General features: G+C 38.2%; 1 protein-coding gene across 1 annotated transcript in view; it reads left to right on the forward strand.

Annotated features, from left to right (window-relative positions):
• The window catches only part of LOC126209912 (uncharacterized), a 333,249-nt gene that overhangs the window by 276,678 nt on the left and 40,840 nt on the right, over window positions 1–15,731 (forward strand). The window contains exons 28-30 of the mRNA XM_049939032.1: window positions 696–864; window positions 8,061–8,175; window positions 12,992–13,158. Of these exons, the coding sequence (XP_049794989.1) occupies window positions 696–864; window positions 8,061–8,175; window positions 12,992–13,158 (451 nt within the window). The remainder of the gene's footprint in view (window positions 1–695; window positions 865–8,060; window positions 8,176–12,991; window positions 13,159–15,731) is intronic.

Consider the following 15,731-nt stretch of genomic DNA (forward strand, 5'->3'; position numbering starts at 1 on the left):
AAAAGTGGCTATCACATGTTTTTTATCCAGAACACTGCGGCTGCCTGCCCACTGAGAAGTGGTCATACTAGTTCTAATACACACCACTGTTGATCTCTCTGTAAAAGCCTTCATTAAAATGCATATAATTCTACATATTACTTCCTTTTTCACTTAAAAATTTAGCATGATACATTATTATATATAGATTCAAAATGTATAAGTGGCAAGCTTATAGTAATAATATAATAGTTATAATAATAATAATAATAATAATAATAATAATAATAATAATATTAGGTGAAAACTCAGTCTCCTGTAGAGTGGCCACTTTACACCACCTTCCCCTAACAATTAGTTATAGTTACTACGTGCCCTTTTTTAAAATTGAAATAATGATTTTTGTATGAACATGAATCTCAACTTTGTCTTCTTTTTAAAATGCGTAGTCATTAATAACAAAATTAATAAAACTTATAGAACACCTTAATAATATCACTTGTCCTTGTTTTTTCATCAGTTGGTTAAATCATACAACTGTGCAGTAAAATCTTAGACAATTAAGAAATTATTCTCGAATACTGAATCGTAGGCATTTAATTCAAAAATTACTCTGCTCAACAGCACGTGGTATATGCTTGCTAACAAGCTCATTTGTGTAGTGAAATTCTATGACAGATAGAGAGAAAATCGTTTGGTGGTTGTGTCAATGACAGGCATGCCAGATGTGGAGCTGGGAGTGAATGACCTCTGGCGGCAGGGAAAGGAGGTGGTGGGTCGGCACGACATCATCCCCGTCATCACAGAGGAGTGGATCCGCCTGGAGGGTGTCGAGTTCCACAGCTGCGTCCAGCAGGACGAGTACGAGAAGTCGCGCATCATCAAGTGAGTCTGGGCCAGAAAAAATGTGGGACAGTATTCACATAATGGAAATGTTAAAGTTGGAAAATGTACCATTCTGATGGTGAACTGATGAATTTGGTGAACTTCATTAACATTTTACAAAAATGTATTATCTTTTCTCAAGGTATGAACAATGCCCTCTAAGCATGTGGTCCATCTAGATCCCTTTTGCTGCATTTCTTCATAAAAGATCTACAGCTACATACATACTCTTGAACAGGATGGGAGGAGGTTCTCATGGAAGTATCGTATGCCTGAATGCTGAGAGGTGTCCATACTCCTAGGTAGATCCTTTTTCTCTCAGGTTTGGTTCCAGATTTGTTAGGTCCTCAATCAAATTTTGATCCGTTTGCTGCTGAACTTGTTCCTCTGTCATGGTCAAGATGGTTGATGCACTGTATAATTATTGTGTGTATAGAGGTATTTAAACCTGGTTAAGTTATAAGTTGCTATGGTCTCTCTTAGTACGCTTCCTGTTGAAGATGTATATTTTGATGTGTATTTGCCAAATTTTGCTACATGCCATATTAGAAGTGTCAGACTGCCTTTTTCCTAATTTCCTGTGGATTACTTCCAATTTTTTTGTTGAGTGGTGTTTGAGAGCACATTCCTTGGATTCTTGTTCTGATCACTGCTGTTTTGTTAATGAGCGTATGATATTGTACCCATGCTGGTGCTGACCACTACAAAATTGTTTGAGTGTTCTGGTTTTGGCTCTATTATTTCTGTCACTTCTTAGTTCTATAAGGTTAAACCTGTTGCATGCTCCAACACACAATTTTCATAAGCTGACACCAAGAGAAATTTCAGTTAACAGTACTAGGAACTGAGCCATTTTTCCCAGTGTGATCCCGTTTCTTCTAAGTCTGTTGGTGGTGCTTTTGATCTCCTATGTCAGCGCTGAAATAATATGAACTGCCTCTTCTGTGTATCTGGTTTGCTTTTAGATTTACTCAGCCAAAATTAGAGTTTTCTTATGTACCTTTCTGTTTTCACAGTTAGACAGGCTTCCAATGAAGAGTTTCACCTATACAGTTTACGAACAGCGTAAGGTGCTAGACCCTCTCTCCAGCTGTCAGGTGGTCAAATGTCTGCTGTGTATAAATTATTCAACAGTAGAAAGATAATTTCTCTTGAAATACTCCTTTCTCAGGATGGCATAGCATTCATAGTTTGCTTATGTGCAATCAGGAATGTTGATAAAGTGCAAGAGCAGTTGTTTTCAGGTTAATCTTTGTTGCTTCTTTTTAATTTGTTTATGCAGACAGGCTAACAACAATGAATAAAAAGAGCTCATCACTGTCCCTAAAATAATTATCTGTGATGATAATAGCTGAATAAAACAAAGGAAGATCACTACTACTTTTCATCTTCTTCATCCAGTGCACCCAAGTCGTACTGACAAGTATTCACTTTCTGGTGGCACACATAATGCACTCTTTCTCATAAGCAGAATTGCATTCACCATCACAGTAAACAAACTTACCAAGAGTCATATTGCAGGACAAAATTTCTAGCTGCTTCTATTTTGGGCTTTATAATCTGCTCTTGCATAATCTACAGGGTGTATAGCAAAAGAGTCCCTGATTTAAAAATTAACTATGTCAAAAACTTAGACAAATGCAACAAACGGCAGGTTTCTTGTGAAAGCTGTAAGAATTTATACAGTACAGAATTTTTGAAGTAGGTTGAAAAGCTGCTAACACATGGCACTATATGTTTTGCATCTCAGACAGTATGAGTGGGCATAATTTAACTCATCCTCTCAAGGGAATATTCACAATCACATCACACTCATTTTGAAATGTCCACCACTCTCATTATGGAGGTAGTGCAATGAACAATGAAATTTGAAATTTGCAATTTGCCATCACACCCTGTTGTGTGTCTACAAAGTGGATTCAGATGCCACACAGGTCACCAATTTAAGTTTATCCAGCATGGAGGGATGATTCCAGTACACAGTGTATTTCAGTGTGCCCTAAAAAAATGTAGTTACAAGGGCAGATATGGTGGTCAGCCCATCTCTGCACTATAAAATTTGAAATAATCCATTGCAATGATTCTATTTCCAAGAAAGTGACACACCTGTTTGGTGTGATGTGGTTTGGCTAGCAGTGTGGCAAAACATTTTTCCCAAAATTGCAGTGTAACCATCACTAGTGATCATTTCTCACATGAAAAAAGGGCAAATAATGCCCAAACAGTAATTCTGGTTTCACTTCAAATGAATGGAGATTTTTCAGAACCCCAGAATCATCAGTTCCACTTACAACTCCAATCAGGGGAAAATGTGCTTCATCTGTGATACAAAGCAACCAACACAGCCATTTATTATCAATCACTATGAGAATCTGGTTTGCAAAATGAGCACTTCTGTTACAGGGCTCATAGATAGGGCTTGGTGGCCTTGGATTTTGAATGGAAATGTGTAGACTCTGTCTCAGTATTTTCTGCATGCTTGAATGCTGCAAGCCAGCCTCCACTGCTATTCTTTGAATGGAGTTCCTTGGATTGGGTTCCTTGGATTGGGTTCCTTGGATTGGGTTCCTTGGATTGGGTTCCTTGGATTGGGTTCCTTGGATTGGGTTCCTTGGATTGGGTTCCTTGGATTGGGTTCCTTGGATTGGGTTCCTTGGATTGGGTTCCTTGGATTGGGTTCCTTGGATTGGGTTCCTTGGATTGGGTACCTTGGATTGGGTACCTTGGATTGGGTACCTTGGATTGGGTACCTTGGATTGGGTACCTTGGATTGGGTACCTTGGATTGAGTTCCTTGGATTGGGTTCCTTGGATTTTGCTGAATAATTTCAGAAAACATGGCGACTTTTTCAGGAGTAACAACAGTTTTCCTGGGGTCAACATTCCCCACTTGATAATCAGCATGCTGTCTGTTGGAATTTGGCGAAGAGCTTATGATTGTTCTTCTTTTTGAGTCCTATCAGGACTCTAAATTGTGTTTGAAAACTGTGCCTTTTTGTGTGGGGCAGTGGTCTAACCTGCAGTTTTCCCATACCTGAAAAAATATGTTGTTCAATGGAATGCATGTGTTCAACCTCTTCTTTCAGTACACTAACTCCTTACACGTTTCAATAGTGGAACTGATCACTCTGAGCTGTGACTATAGTGTCATCTGTTAGCGGCTTTTTGAAACTTCTTTTGTAACTTCTGTATAAATACTTACAGCTTTTACAATAAATATACCATATGTTGCACTCCTCTATCAGTATTAGTTTACAAGATATTTAATTTTGAAATCAGGGATTCCTTCATTGGATATTCTGTATATAACACAGATAAAAATTGTTCAGTAATCTAGCTGCAACAATTCATAGCAGCATCTCAACATTTTGAGTATATCATCCATCATATTTATCAGGTGTGAACCCAACTGTTGAAGATGTTATCAAATGAAGTCCTATTTATTTGCTGCAGTATTGTGTCTAACAAAGACCAGTGAGGCCCTTGTCTCCATCCTGAAGTAGAATGAGGTGTCAGAAAGAAGAATTGAATGTAGAGAGTGAGTACATAATGATAATTGTAGCTTAAAATACAATAAATACTGTATGGGATAAGCTGCTTGGCTGAGGGGAACAGTTCATTTCGAAGCAGCTGTTGAGTGCCATCAAATTTGATGTTACAAATGGAGGGATATATTTTATTGGGAGTATTGTTTGATTTGGCACTTTTGGCATTGCCTAAGCACTGTTGTTGCACTAGATGCATGGACTTTTGAAACCAATCGTATTGTGCTACGAATGCAAAATTCCAATAATGCAATCCACATATCAGTTATATACTATTCTGGCATAGGGTGACAGACTTACAGAAGTAAACACCACTTTCAGATATGTCACAGTTTTTCCCATTAATTTTAAGAAGTGATATTAGTGTAATCTGAAGAAAAAGTAGGAGCACAGTTTCAGCACAAAGCTACTCTGGACAGAAGTTAATAGTGATTCTCAGATTACAGAGAAATAGACAGTATCCTATAAGGCTTTATTTTTGGCTCATATTTGTTCTTTACATAGAAGTTACATAATTTATTTTCAGAACTCTTTAAGTGTTTCAATTAAAGGTATAGACATTACATGAAAGACTGTGTATCAATGAGACTTAAATAGTACAAGCAAACCTCTTTGCATGAAGGAAACAGACAACTGTTGTACAAAAATTTCATTGTGGAAATATGTTTGTACTGATTTGCAAATATGTTTGTACTGATAATGAGGCTAACAGAAAAGATACAAATGACAAAAAAAATATTGTTGTGAGTGTAGATGTTACCTTCAGACATAGAGAAGCACATCCACAAGAAGAGTGAAAATATCCTTCTTACAGGCAGTTTACACTTCAGCTAATTGCAAAAACGTTCAACTAATATCATTCAAGACTGGGAAGACCTCCTTAATGTCTATAATGACTTGTATATTTCTTGGTGTTGCGTGAGAATGTAGTTCATAGAGTGACACAATGTTAGATATGCATACATTTGAGTAAATTTTAACAGGGAATAAATTAGTATCTGAAAGTAGCTCTTACAGAAGGTATGTGTTGGTAGTCACTGATTTACAGGTGGGTAAAGTATTTTTAAATGTGCAGTGCCAGGCATACTTCTCCTTTTTAAAAGGAAGACTGCTGTAATCTCACATTTGTAACTCTCTTTGTGGAGACAGAATGTACCTTCAGTAAAAAATATTTATGTTAATAAATGAGGTATTATATTACTTTGTTTTCTTTGGTTTGATTATAGATAATCCATCAAACTTTCCATGATTATGGACTAACAACTAACAGCATGCATTAATCAGACTAACATTTTTTAATGGCTATGTCATGTGAATAAGCACTAAATAATTTGATGAGCATGGAGCATGCTTATTTCAGAGTTTTATTATTAACTGCACCTTTACCTAGCATTATGACAAAAAATATTTGACCAGTAAACTACTTTCTTAGATTATGAGTGCCCAATATCTGACTGCTCAATTTAATCTGGATACATTTTTCCTTAAATGGCTTTATCACAGCATATTGATGGCAACAATGTTACTTCTTGTGACAAAACAGAAAATTTTCTGCAGTTCAAAAATACTCATAATTTGTAAATTCAGCCGTATCAGATGGATTGAGAAAAGTAATATCTTGTGTAGCCCACATCACTACTCTCTGAAATACCATCAGACAGTTTAGAATTTCAAACATTTCCATACTTAGTGTCTGTGGATTTTGAGAAAGCTTTAGACTTCATAGTCTTCAACATATGGCTTTATTTTATGAACACTTTTGGGATACTGGAAAATATTATTACACTGAAGAACCACTTGTACATCACCAGTGTGGAACTGGCAGTAAATTAAAGGTATTTACTATCACTTATATTATTCCTGATGGTGCTTAACATTACTGTGAAGATGCACAAGGGCTTCACTTGTCATCTTGAATATGATCTGCAACTGCTCATCCACAGCTCGAGAGAGATATCAGGTATGTTGGAGTGCACAAAATGGGGAAACTACTTGTGCAGAACAAATTAACATCAGTAGAAATCCTAATCAATACTGCATCACCTAAGAAACTTAAGCTGGAGAAGAAGACTAGAGAAATGGTACTGCCACCTCAACAGATGTCATAGAAAATAGAACCATAGTAGATGTTTAGTGACATATCTGAAAGTTAAAAGACAACTTCAGACAACTAAGACATGTCTAAAAGCCTCATAAATGTCATTGCATTGTCAGATTCCAGATATTAACAGAAATCTCTAAACAGTTTTCCTCTATGGGTGTGAATTGGGGAAAAATAACAAAGAATGGCCAACATACAGGTGCTGGGGAGCATATGAGGAGCAAACAGTAGAGCCAATATAAAGCTTTGAGATGACTGCCAGTCAGAGCACACAGGGCAGCATAGGTGTTAGTGGGCTTGGACATACCCTGATGTTAGGCAAGAAAATCAGGTGTGGAACAGGCCCTTGTATGAAATGCATCAAGCCAGAGGATGTGAGGCTGATCAGAGTTTCACAGTGGAAGATGTGCATGCTAGGAACCGGTAGCTGTAAACCATCTGGTGAGATGCAAAAGATGTGGCCCAAGCAGGCAGCAATAACGATTATTTATGGAGGTACACTATTCTGTTCAGAATTAAAAGATTCAACAAACCACATAGTTATGTGAATAACACATTCAAACACATTACAAGTCTCATTGCAATAATTTTTTCTTCAATATTTGATGGCAGTTTCTGTAACTTCTCTTGCTTGTCATATGATCATTATACTAACACCAAATCTTTGTAGTGATCACCAGATCATCATCATAATCACTCTACTTGCATTATGATCACTACACCACCATCTTCATCTCTTGTCATACCTTCTTTTGCACCACTGAAATGATGTGTGACTATGGTGGCTTAGTTGTTAAGGTACTGGAATCACACCCAGGAGAACCAAGTTTCAAATCCCTGTGTCACCATTCTTATTTAAGTTTCTTATGGTTTTTCCAAGCCAGTAAATGCAAAAGTACACCCTAATCTCTTATGAGACTGTCTGTAATCATCTTTTCATCAATGGGACATTCACCCCCAATCATATTTCAAGCAGACTTTTGAAAATTGTGTGGAATACTGTAAGGAAGGCAACAGCAAGAATGATTACTAAGGCACAAGAAGTCAATGTTCACATGTACAGTCAAGTTTATGTGCAGCATTTCCTAGGCAGTCGAGTCAAGGAAGGCTGTGCAGTGGTTAGGGAGATAGAGGGTTCAGATCTTCATAATGATTGACATTTTCTGTGGTTTCCTTAAATGCCTTCAGAAGTTTGTCAGGATACTCTCTTCGCTTGTCTTTCTGTAAAGGATTAACTGGTCAGTTTTAGTGACCTAGACAATAAGATTTTTACTCAACTCAGCTTTCATTTCTAACAGAGCAATATATGTAATGGGCAGACTGTACTTTGACAATGAACAGTACAATTTTTTCATTCATTACATGCACAACAGGAACAACAGTTCCCTCAGACAATCATAGAACACAAATTGCTTACGCTTCAAATTTCCTTCATTTCTAAATATTGATTGCTATCTTTTAGATTCATTCAAAGGAAGGCACCATTTTGTTACTTAATAGTGCTTGTGGTCACTAACGCATGCTATATAACACACTAACCAACCCCCACAGGTTTAAACCTCCTGACGCATGCTACATCGAGCTGATGAGGTTCCGGGTGCGACCTCCACGAAACAGGGAACTGCCTCTACAAGTCAAGGCTGTCATATGTGTCACTGGAAACAAGGTGAGTTCCTCCATGACTACCTTTTACTCTGTGTACCAAGCCATTTCAATCATTTGCATTGGCAAAAGTATCCACAACACAGTCATCTGTTAGTGGACTGACGATGGGTGACTCAGTTTATAGAACTGTCATTTAGGACACAGGACGTTCAGAGTTGCGTGGTTGTGAGTATTCCAAAATGTAAAAATTTTATTTTATCAAACATTTTGTAACTACCACGCTAATGGTTTAGAATGAACAAACACATCTGAAACTAGTCACCGATAACACAAATTGTCAGTGCACTGAGATGGAAAATAAAGAAGTAATAACATTTCAGTTATTTTAATTCATCTCTGAATTCTTGTGTAGAATTACAGTAGTGGGTCTGCTTTACTGATATTGTGTATTTTGTGTTTATGTCTGTTGTTGTAGCTTGCAGATATGAAACGCAGCATGTCTTCAATTCAGTTTATCTTGACTACCCCAGACAAGGAGCATTACTACTCTCTCTTTATTGGTGTACATTGTACTCAACCAGCCTTCAATAGGAGACAGTTGACTGAATGATCAGTATGCATTTTCCGTGTGTTTCCATCTATTTACTGTCAGCTCTGGTAACTGTATGAGTTACATTTCTCACAGTACCTGAGCCTTATAGTGTAGAACAGTCAGTTAGTTTTGTGTTACATTTTTAACGTCACCTTGTTTGTGTGAATGGTACATTGATATATTTCTCCACATGTTTTGAGAACAGCAAGTTCACTATCAAATAAAAAAAATATTGGGTTGTGCTCATATGCTCGTAACAAAAAAAGTTGAAAGAAAGGCAACTGGGCTGGCTGTGTCCTACTGGTATGTTGTTGTTGTTGTAGTCTTCAGTCCTGAGACTGGTTTGATGCAGCTCTCCATGCTACTCTATCCTGTGCAAGCTTCTTCATCTCCCAGTACCTACTGCAACCTACATCCTTCTGAATCTGCTTAGTGTATTGATCTCTTGGTCTCCCTCTACGATTTTTACCCTCCACGCTGCCCTCCAATGCTAAATTTGTGATCCCTTGATGCCTCAAAACATGTCCTACCAACCGATCCCTTCTTCTAGTCAAGTTGTGCCACAAACTTCTCTTCTCCCCCATCCTATTCAATACCTCCTCATTAGTTACGTGATCTACCCACCTTATCTTCAGCATTCTTCTGTAGCACCACATTTCGAAAGCTTCTATTCTCTTCTTGTCCAAATTGGTTATCGTCCATGTTTCACTTCCATACATGGCTACACTCCATACAAATACTTTCAGAAACGACTTCCTGACACTTAACTCTATACTCGATGTTAACAAATTTCTCTTCTTCAGAAACGATTTCCTTGCCATTGCCAGTCTACATTTTATATCCTCTCTACTTCGACCATCATCAGTTATTTTACTCCCTAAATAGCAAAACTCCTTTACTACTTTAAGTGTCTCACTTCCTAATCTAATCCCCTCAGCGTCACCCGATTTAATTAGACTACATTCCATTATCCTCGTTTTGCTTTTGTTGATGTTCATCTTATATCCTCCTTTCAAGACACTGTCCATTCCGTTCAACTGCTCTTCCAAGTCCTTTGCTGTCTCTGACAGAATTACAATGTCATCGGCGAACCTCAAAGTTTTTACTTCTTCTCCATGAATTTTAATACCTACTCCGAATTTTTCTTTTGTTTCCTTTACTGCTTGCTCAATATACAGATTGAATAACATCGGGGAGAGGCTACAACCCTGTCTCACTCCTTTCCCAACCACAGCTTCCCTTTCATGCCCCTCGACTCTTATAACTGCCATCTGGTTTCTGTACAAATTGTAAATAGCCTTTCGCTCCCTGTATTTTACCCCTGCCACCTTCAGAATTTGAAAGAGAGTATTCCAGTTAACGTTGTCAAAAGCTTTCTCTAAGTCTACAAATGCTAGAAACGTAGGTTTGCCTTTTCTTAATCTTTCTTCTAAGATAAGTCGTAAGGTTAGTATTGCCTCACGTGTTCCAACATTTCTACGGAATCCAAACTGATCTTCCCCAAGGTCCACTTCTACCAGTTTTTCAATTCGTCTGTAAAGAATTCGCGTTAGTATTTTGCAGCTGTGACTTATTAAACTGATAGTTCGGTAATTTTCACATCTGTCAACACCTGCTTTCTTTGGTATTGGAATTATTATATTCTTCTTGAAGTCTGTGGGTATTTCCCCTGTCTCATACATCTTGCTCACCAGATGGTAGAGTTTTGTCATGACTGGCTCTCCCAAGGCCATCAGTAGTTCTAATGGAATGTTGTCTATTCCCGGGGCCTTGTTTCGACTCAGGTCTTTCAGTGCTCTGTCAAACTCTTCACGCAGTATCTTGTCTCCCATTTCATCTTCATCTACATCCTCTTCCATTTCCATAATATTGTCCTCAAGTATATCGCCCTTGTATAAACCCTCTATATACTCCTTCCACCTTTCTGCCTTCACTTCTTTGCTTAGAACTGGGTTGCCATCTGAGCTCTTGATATTCATACAAGTGGTTCTCTTCTCTCCAAAGGTCTCTTTAATTTTCCTGTAGGCAGTATCTATCTTACCCCTAGTAAGACAAGCCTCTACATCCTTACATTTGTCCTCTAGCCATCCCTGCTTAGCCAGTTTGCACTTCCTGTCGATCTCATTTTTGAGATGTTTGTATTCCTTTTTGCCTGCTTCATTTACTGCATTTTTATATTTTCTCCTTTCATCAATTAAATTCAATATTTCTTCTGTTACCCAAGGATTTCTATTAGCCCTCGTCTTTTTACCTACTTGATCCTCTGCTGCCTTCACTACTTCATCCCTCAGAGCTACCCATTCTTCTTCTACTGTATTTCTTTCCCCCATTCCTGTCAATTGTTCCCTTATGCTCTCCCTGAAACTCTCTACAACCTCTGGTTCTTTCAGTTTATCCAGGTCCCATCTCCTTAAATTCCCACCTTTTTGCAGTTTCTTCAGTTTCAATCTGCAGTTCATAACCAATAGATTGTGGTCAGAATCCACATCTGCCCCTGGAAATGTCTTACAGTTTAAAACCTGGTTCCTAAATCTCTGTCTTACCATTATATAATCTATCTGATACCTATTAGTATCTCCAGGATTCTTCCAGGTATACAACCTTCTTTTATGATTCTTGAACCAAGTGTTAGCTATGATTAAGTTATGCTCTGTGCAAAATTCTACAAGGCGGCTTCCTCTTTCATTTCTTCCCCCCAATCCATATTCACCTACTATGTTTCCTTCTCTCCCTTTTCCTACTGACGAATTCCAGTCACCCATGACTATTAAATTTTCGTCTCCCTTCACTACCTGAATAATTTCTTTTATCTCGTCATACATTTCATCAATTTCTTCATCATCTGCAGAGCTAGTTGGCATATAAACTTGTACTACTGTAGTAGGCATGGGCTTTGTGTCTATCTTGGCCACAATAATGCGTTCACTATGCTGTTTGTAGTAGCTAACCCGCACTCCTATTTTTTTATTCATTATTAAACCTACTCCTGCATTACCCCTATTTGATTTTGTATTTATAACCCTGTAATCACCTGACCAAAAGTCTTGTTCCTCCTGCCACCGAACTTCACTAATTCCCACTATATCTAACTTTAACCTATCCATTTCCCTTTTTAAATTTTCTAACCTACCTGCCCGATTAAGGGATCTGACATTCCACGCTCCGATCCGTAGAATGCCAGTTTTCTTTCTCCTGATAACGACGTCCTCTTGAGTAGTCCCCGCCCGGGGATCCGAATGGGGGACTATTTTACCTCCGGAATATTTTACCCAAGAGGACGCCATCATCATTTAATCATACAGTAAAGCTGCATGTCCTCGGCAAAAATTACGGCTGTAGTTTCCCCTTGCTTTCAGCCGTTCACAGTACCAGCACAGCAAGGCCGTTTTGGTTAATGTTACAAGGCCAGATCAGTCAATCATCCAGACTGTTGCCCCTGCAACTACTGAAAAGGCTGCTGCCCCTCTTCAGGAACCACATGTTTGTCTGGCCTCTCAACAGATACCCCTCCGTTGTGGTTGCACCTACGGTACGGCCATCTGTATCGCTGAGGCACGCAAGCCTCCCCACCAACGACAAGGTCCATGGTTCATGGGGGAAGTCCTACTGGTAGCTAAACGTTATTTTATTTATACTTTTTCTGTGACTATATTTACTTTTCTTTTGTCTCACTTGTATCTCACTTGTGTCTTAACTGACAGTTTTAGAATGAATAACTATTTTAAAAAAAAACTATCTAACAGGATGTAGGGTAGTGTGGTTGCATGGGTGAGCGAGACTGGGAGAGAGTGAACGCAACTTTATTTCACAATGCTTCTTATTTCACTCATCACATTTTCTATGTTATAACAACATTTGTTTCTACTAATTTTTATATGGGCACTGATAACGTAATTGCTGAATGCATTTTATTTTGTCTCTGGACAGAAAGTTGTTTTGGGTGGTCAAGAGATTGCAGTCTTATCTCCTCCTACAATGTTTTGCTTTTTAAGGCTCTGTGCTGCACTATGAAAGTTATTCCATGATGGCTTAACATATGTCCTGATATCCTGCCTGTTCTTCCAGTCAGTATTTCTCACATACTCCTTCCTCAGTTGATTCTTCTGAGAACATCTCATTTCTTGTCTTGTCAGTCTACTTAATTTTTAGCATCCTTCTGTAACAACACATTTCAAATGCTTACAGTCTTATCTTTTTCTTGATTCCTCAGAGTACACAGTCCAAGATGCAATGCTGTGCAGAACATAAATTATTGATGTCTGCACTTTTCTGTGCCAATCTATAGGTTGAGATAAAGTCAGAGATTCTGGTTCCTGGCTTCTCGAGCCGTAAATTGGGCCAGATTCCATGTGAAGACGTCATGGTGCGCTTCCCCATCCCAGAGTGCTGGATCTACCTGTTCCGTGTTGAGAAGCACTTCCGGTATGGTTCTGTCAAGTCGGCCCACAGGAGGTGAGTCACAAATATTTCGATAACCTTACAGTGAAAATGGAATACCTGAGTTCTCGCTGGCTGCAGTGGCCGAGCAGTTCTTGGCGTTTCAGTCCGGAACCGCGCGACTGCTACGGTCGCAGGTTTGAATCCTGCCTCGGGCATCTGTGTGTGATGTCCTTAGGTTAGTTAGGTTTAAGTAGTTCTAAGTCTAGGGGACTGATGACCTCAACTGTTAAGTCCCATAGTGCTCAGAGCCATTTGAACCATCTGAATAGCAGAGCAGGTCCTGAAGGACATGGTAGCTATACCTGGACTTTCACGTAGCTGAACTTTTATATTGAGATTTGAAACAGACAATAGCTAGCGACAGATCCTTATATTGAGATGGTAACCAGGCAGTTTCCAGAAATGAATTGTTTAGCCGAGACAGACTATTGTTAATTTTAAAAAGTCAGTTATTACATCCTACTTTATAATAATATGAGAGTCATATTTGGTAGTGGTCTCGTTCTACTAAACTCAACAGTAATTTTGTTTAGCTGCCTAAAAAACAACTATAAAAGTAGTAACATTTAGTGGACTGTTAGTACCATGTCAGTTCAATTCCTTAAATAGTGAATGATTTGGATAATAAAACATACTACCCGAGTCAGAATGACTACGGCAACAAAAGTTTGTCAGATCTGAGAATTAAATGCTTGAAGAAGACTCAAATAATAAAGTATTTTCAGGTGGGTCAGAACTTAAGTTACAAATAAATTCTTACTTAGGGCTATCCAGTGAGCTGCATCTTTTAACAAATAAACCACTATTAGATTGCAACATTTTTATGATGAGCTGCCATGATAATGTGTTCAATAACCAAATCCTCATTCAAATAAATCATTTGACTCAGCATAGCTTACACGAGTCCTTGAATAATAAGACTGAGTGAAATATGGGCTAAATAATTATTTCAATATTTTACGTAGAAATGGAATGTAACTGCCAGTACATTTTACGATAAAAAGGGGAAAAAATCTAATTAGTAGAATGGTACCAAAACAAGTAACTCCCCCTTGTTACATTTCAAATAAAAGGACCAACTCCTATGTCTTGGAAATGATAGTTCTTTCCTCAGAGGAGGGACAGGGTAAGGAGAAGGGAGGGAGAGAATAATAATAATAATAATAATAATAATAATAATAATAATAATAATAAACCCCGTGGAGGCCCGGGAAAAGAATAGGCCTCCGGTATGTTCTGCCAGTCGTAAAAGGCGACGAAAAGAACAAACCGCGAATAGGGCTAACCCCCCTTTTAGTGTGATTAGTTGGTTCAGGACAGAACTAAAGAAGCCTCGGACAAGCGCAGTCATGGTCGAGGACGACGCTTGAACCCTATGCCCGCCCACAATGGTAACGACACTGCTAGCCAACTGGAAGATGATTTAAATCCAAATAGCGGTGTTTTGCAGGATATGCTTCCTGCAACCACCCTAGAAGGAAAACAAAGACAGAGGATGAGATGGTCAGATGAAGTTAATCGACACCTCATGTTCTGTTATTACCAAGCAACAAACCTAGGAACCAACACAACTGGATACAGATCACAAGTATACACAACATTTATTACCAGATACCCAGAATTAAAATTTTTAACAGAACAACGACTAGCTGATAAGATCCGTGTAATAATAAAAAATAACAGGATACCCCAGTCAGAATTAGAAAACATCAAACAACAAGTTCAACAAATACTGGAACAAAATAATGTGCAATCAGAAGAAGAAGAAAATACAGTAATGGACTCAAACATCCCAGAGCAAACAAACAAAGAACAACACGCATCAATTAAACAGTCAGAGGAAAACGAAATCTTAAGACAGCCACCAGAACAAGCACAAATAGAACACGAAGTGACACACATGTTAGATATAGAAGAAAAATTTCAGCTGACATACCTGTATATAGAATACAAAGACACAAATACAGACATTAGAACATTCTTGCATAGACCGTCAAATAACCCACAAGTCGAAACAACAATAAAAACTATCAACACAATCATACACAACAAAATAAATGAAAACACAACTATGGAAGAGTTACAACTACTGGTTTATATAGGAGCACTCACTACACTAAATATACACACTAGGCAGAGATCAGAACCAACCAACACACAGAAGAAACCCACAAAACCAGCATGGCAACACAGGTTACGGATCAGAATAGAAAAACTGACAAGACATTGGACAGCTAACACAATTTATAAGAAATGAAATGTCAGAAAAAAAACTAAAAAGGTTAGGTAAAATCTCACAACAAGAAGCGATAGAGCAATTACATGAAAAGAAGCAGAAATTACAAGCATTGGCCAAACAACTTAGAAGATACAAAAAAAGTGAAAATAGAAGGAAACAAAACCAAACAATCAACACAAACCAAAAGAAATTTTACCAGACAATAGATAACACACACATTAAAATAGACAATCCACCAAACATAACAGACATGGAACACTTCTGGAGCAACATATGGTAAAACCCGGTACAACATAACAGGCATGCACGGTGGATACAAGCAGAAACAGACACATACAAGATGATA

The sequence above is a fragment of the Schistocerca nitens genome, chromosome 10 (genome assembly GCF_023898315.1).
Source record: "Schistocerca nitens isolate TAMUIC-IGC-003100 chromosome 10, iqSchNite1.1, whole genome shotgun sequence".
In the NCBI taxonomy this organism is placed as follows: Eukaryota; Metazoa; Arthropoda; class Insecta; order Orthoptera; family Acrididae; genus Schistocerca; species Schistocerca nitens.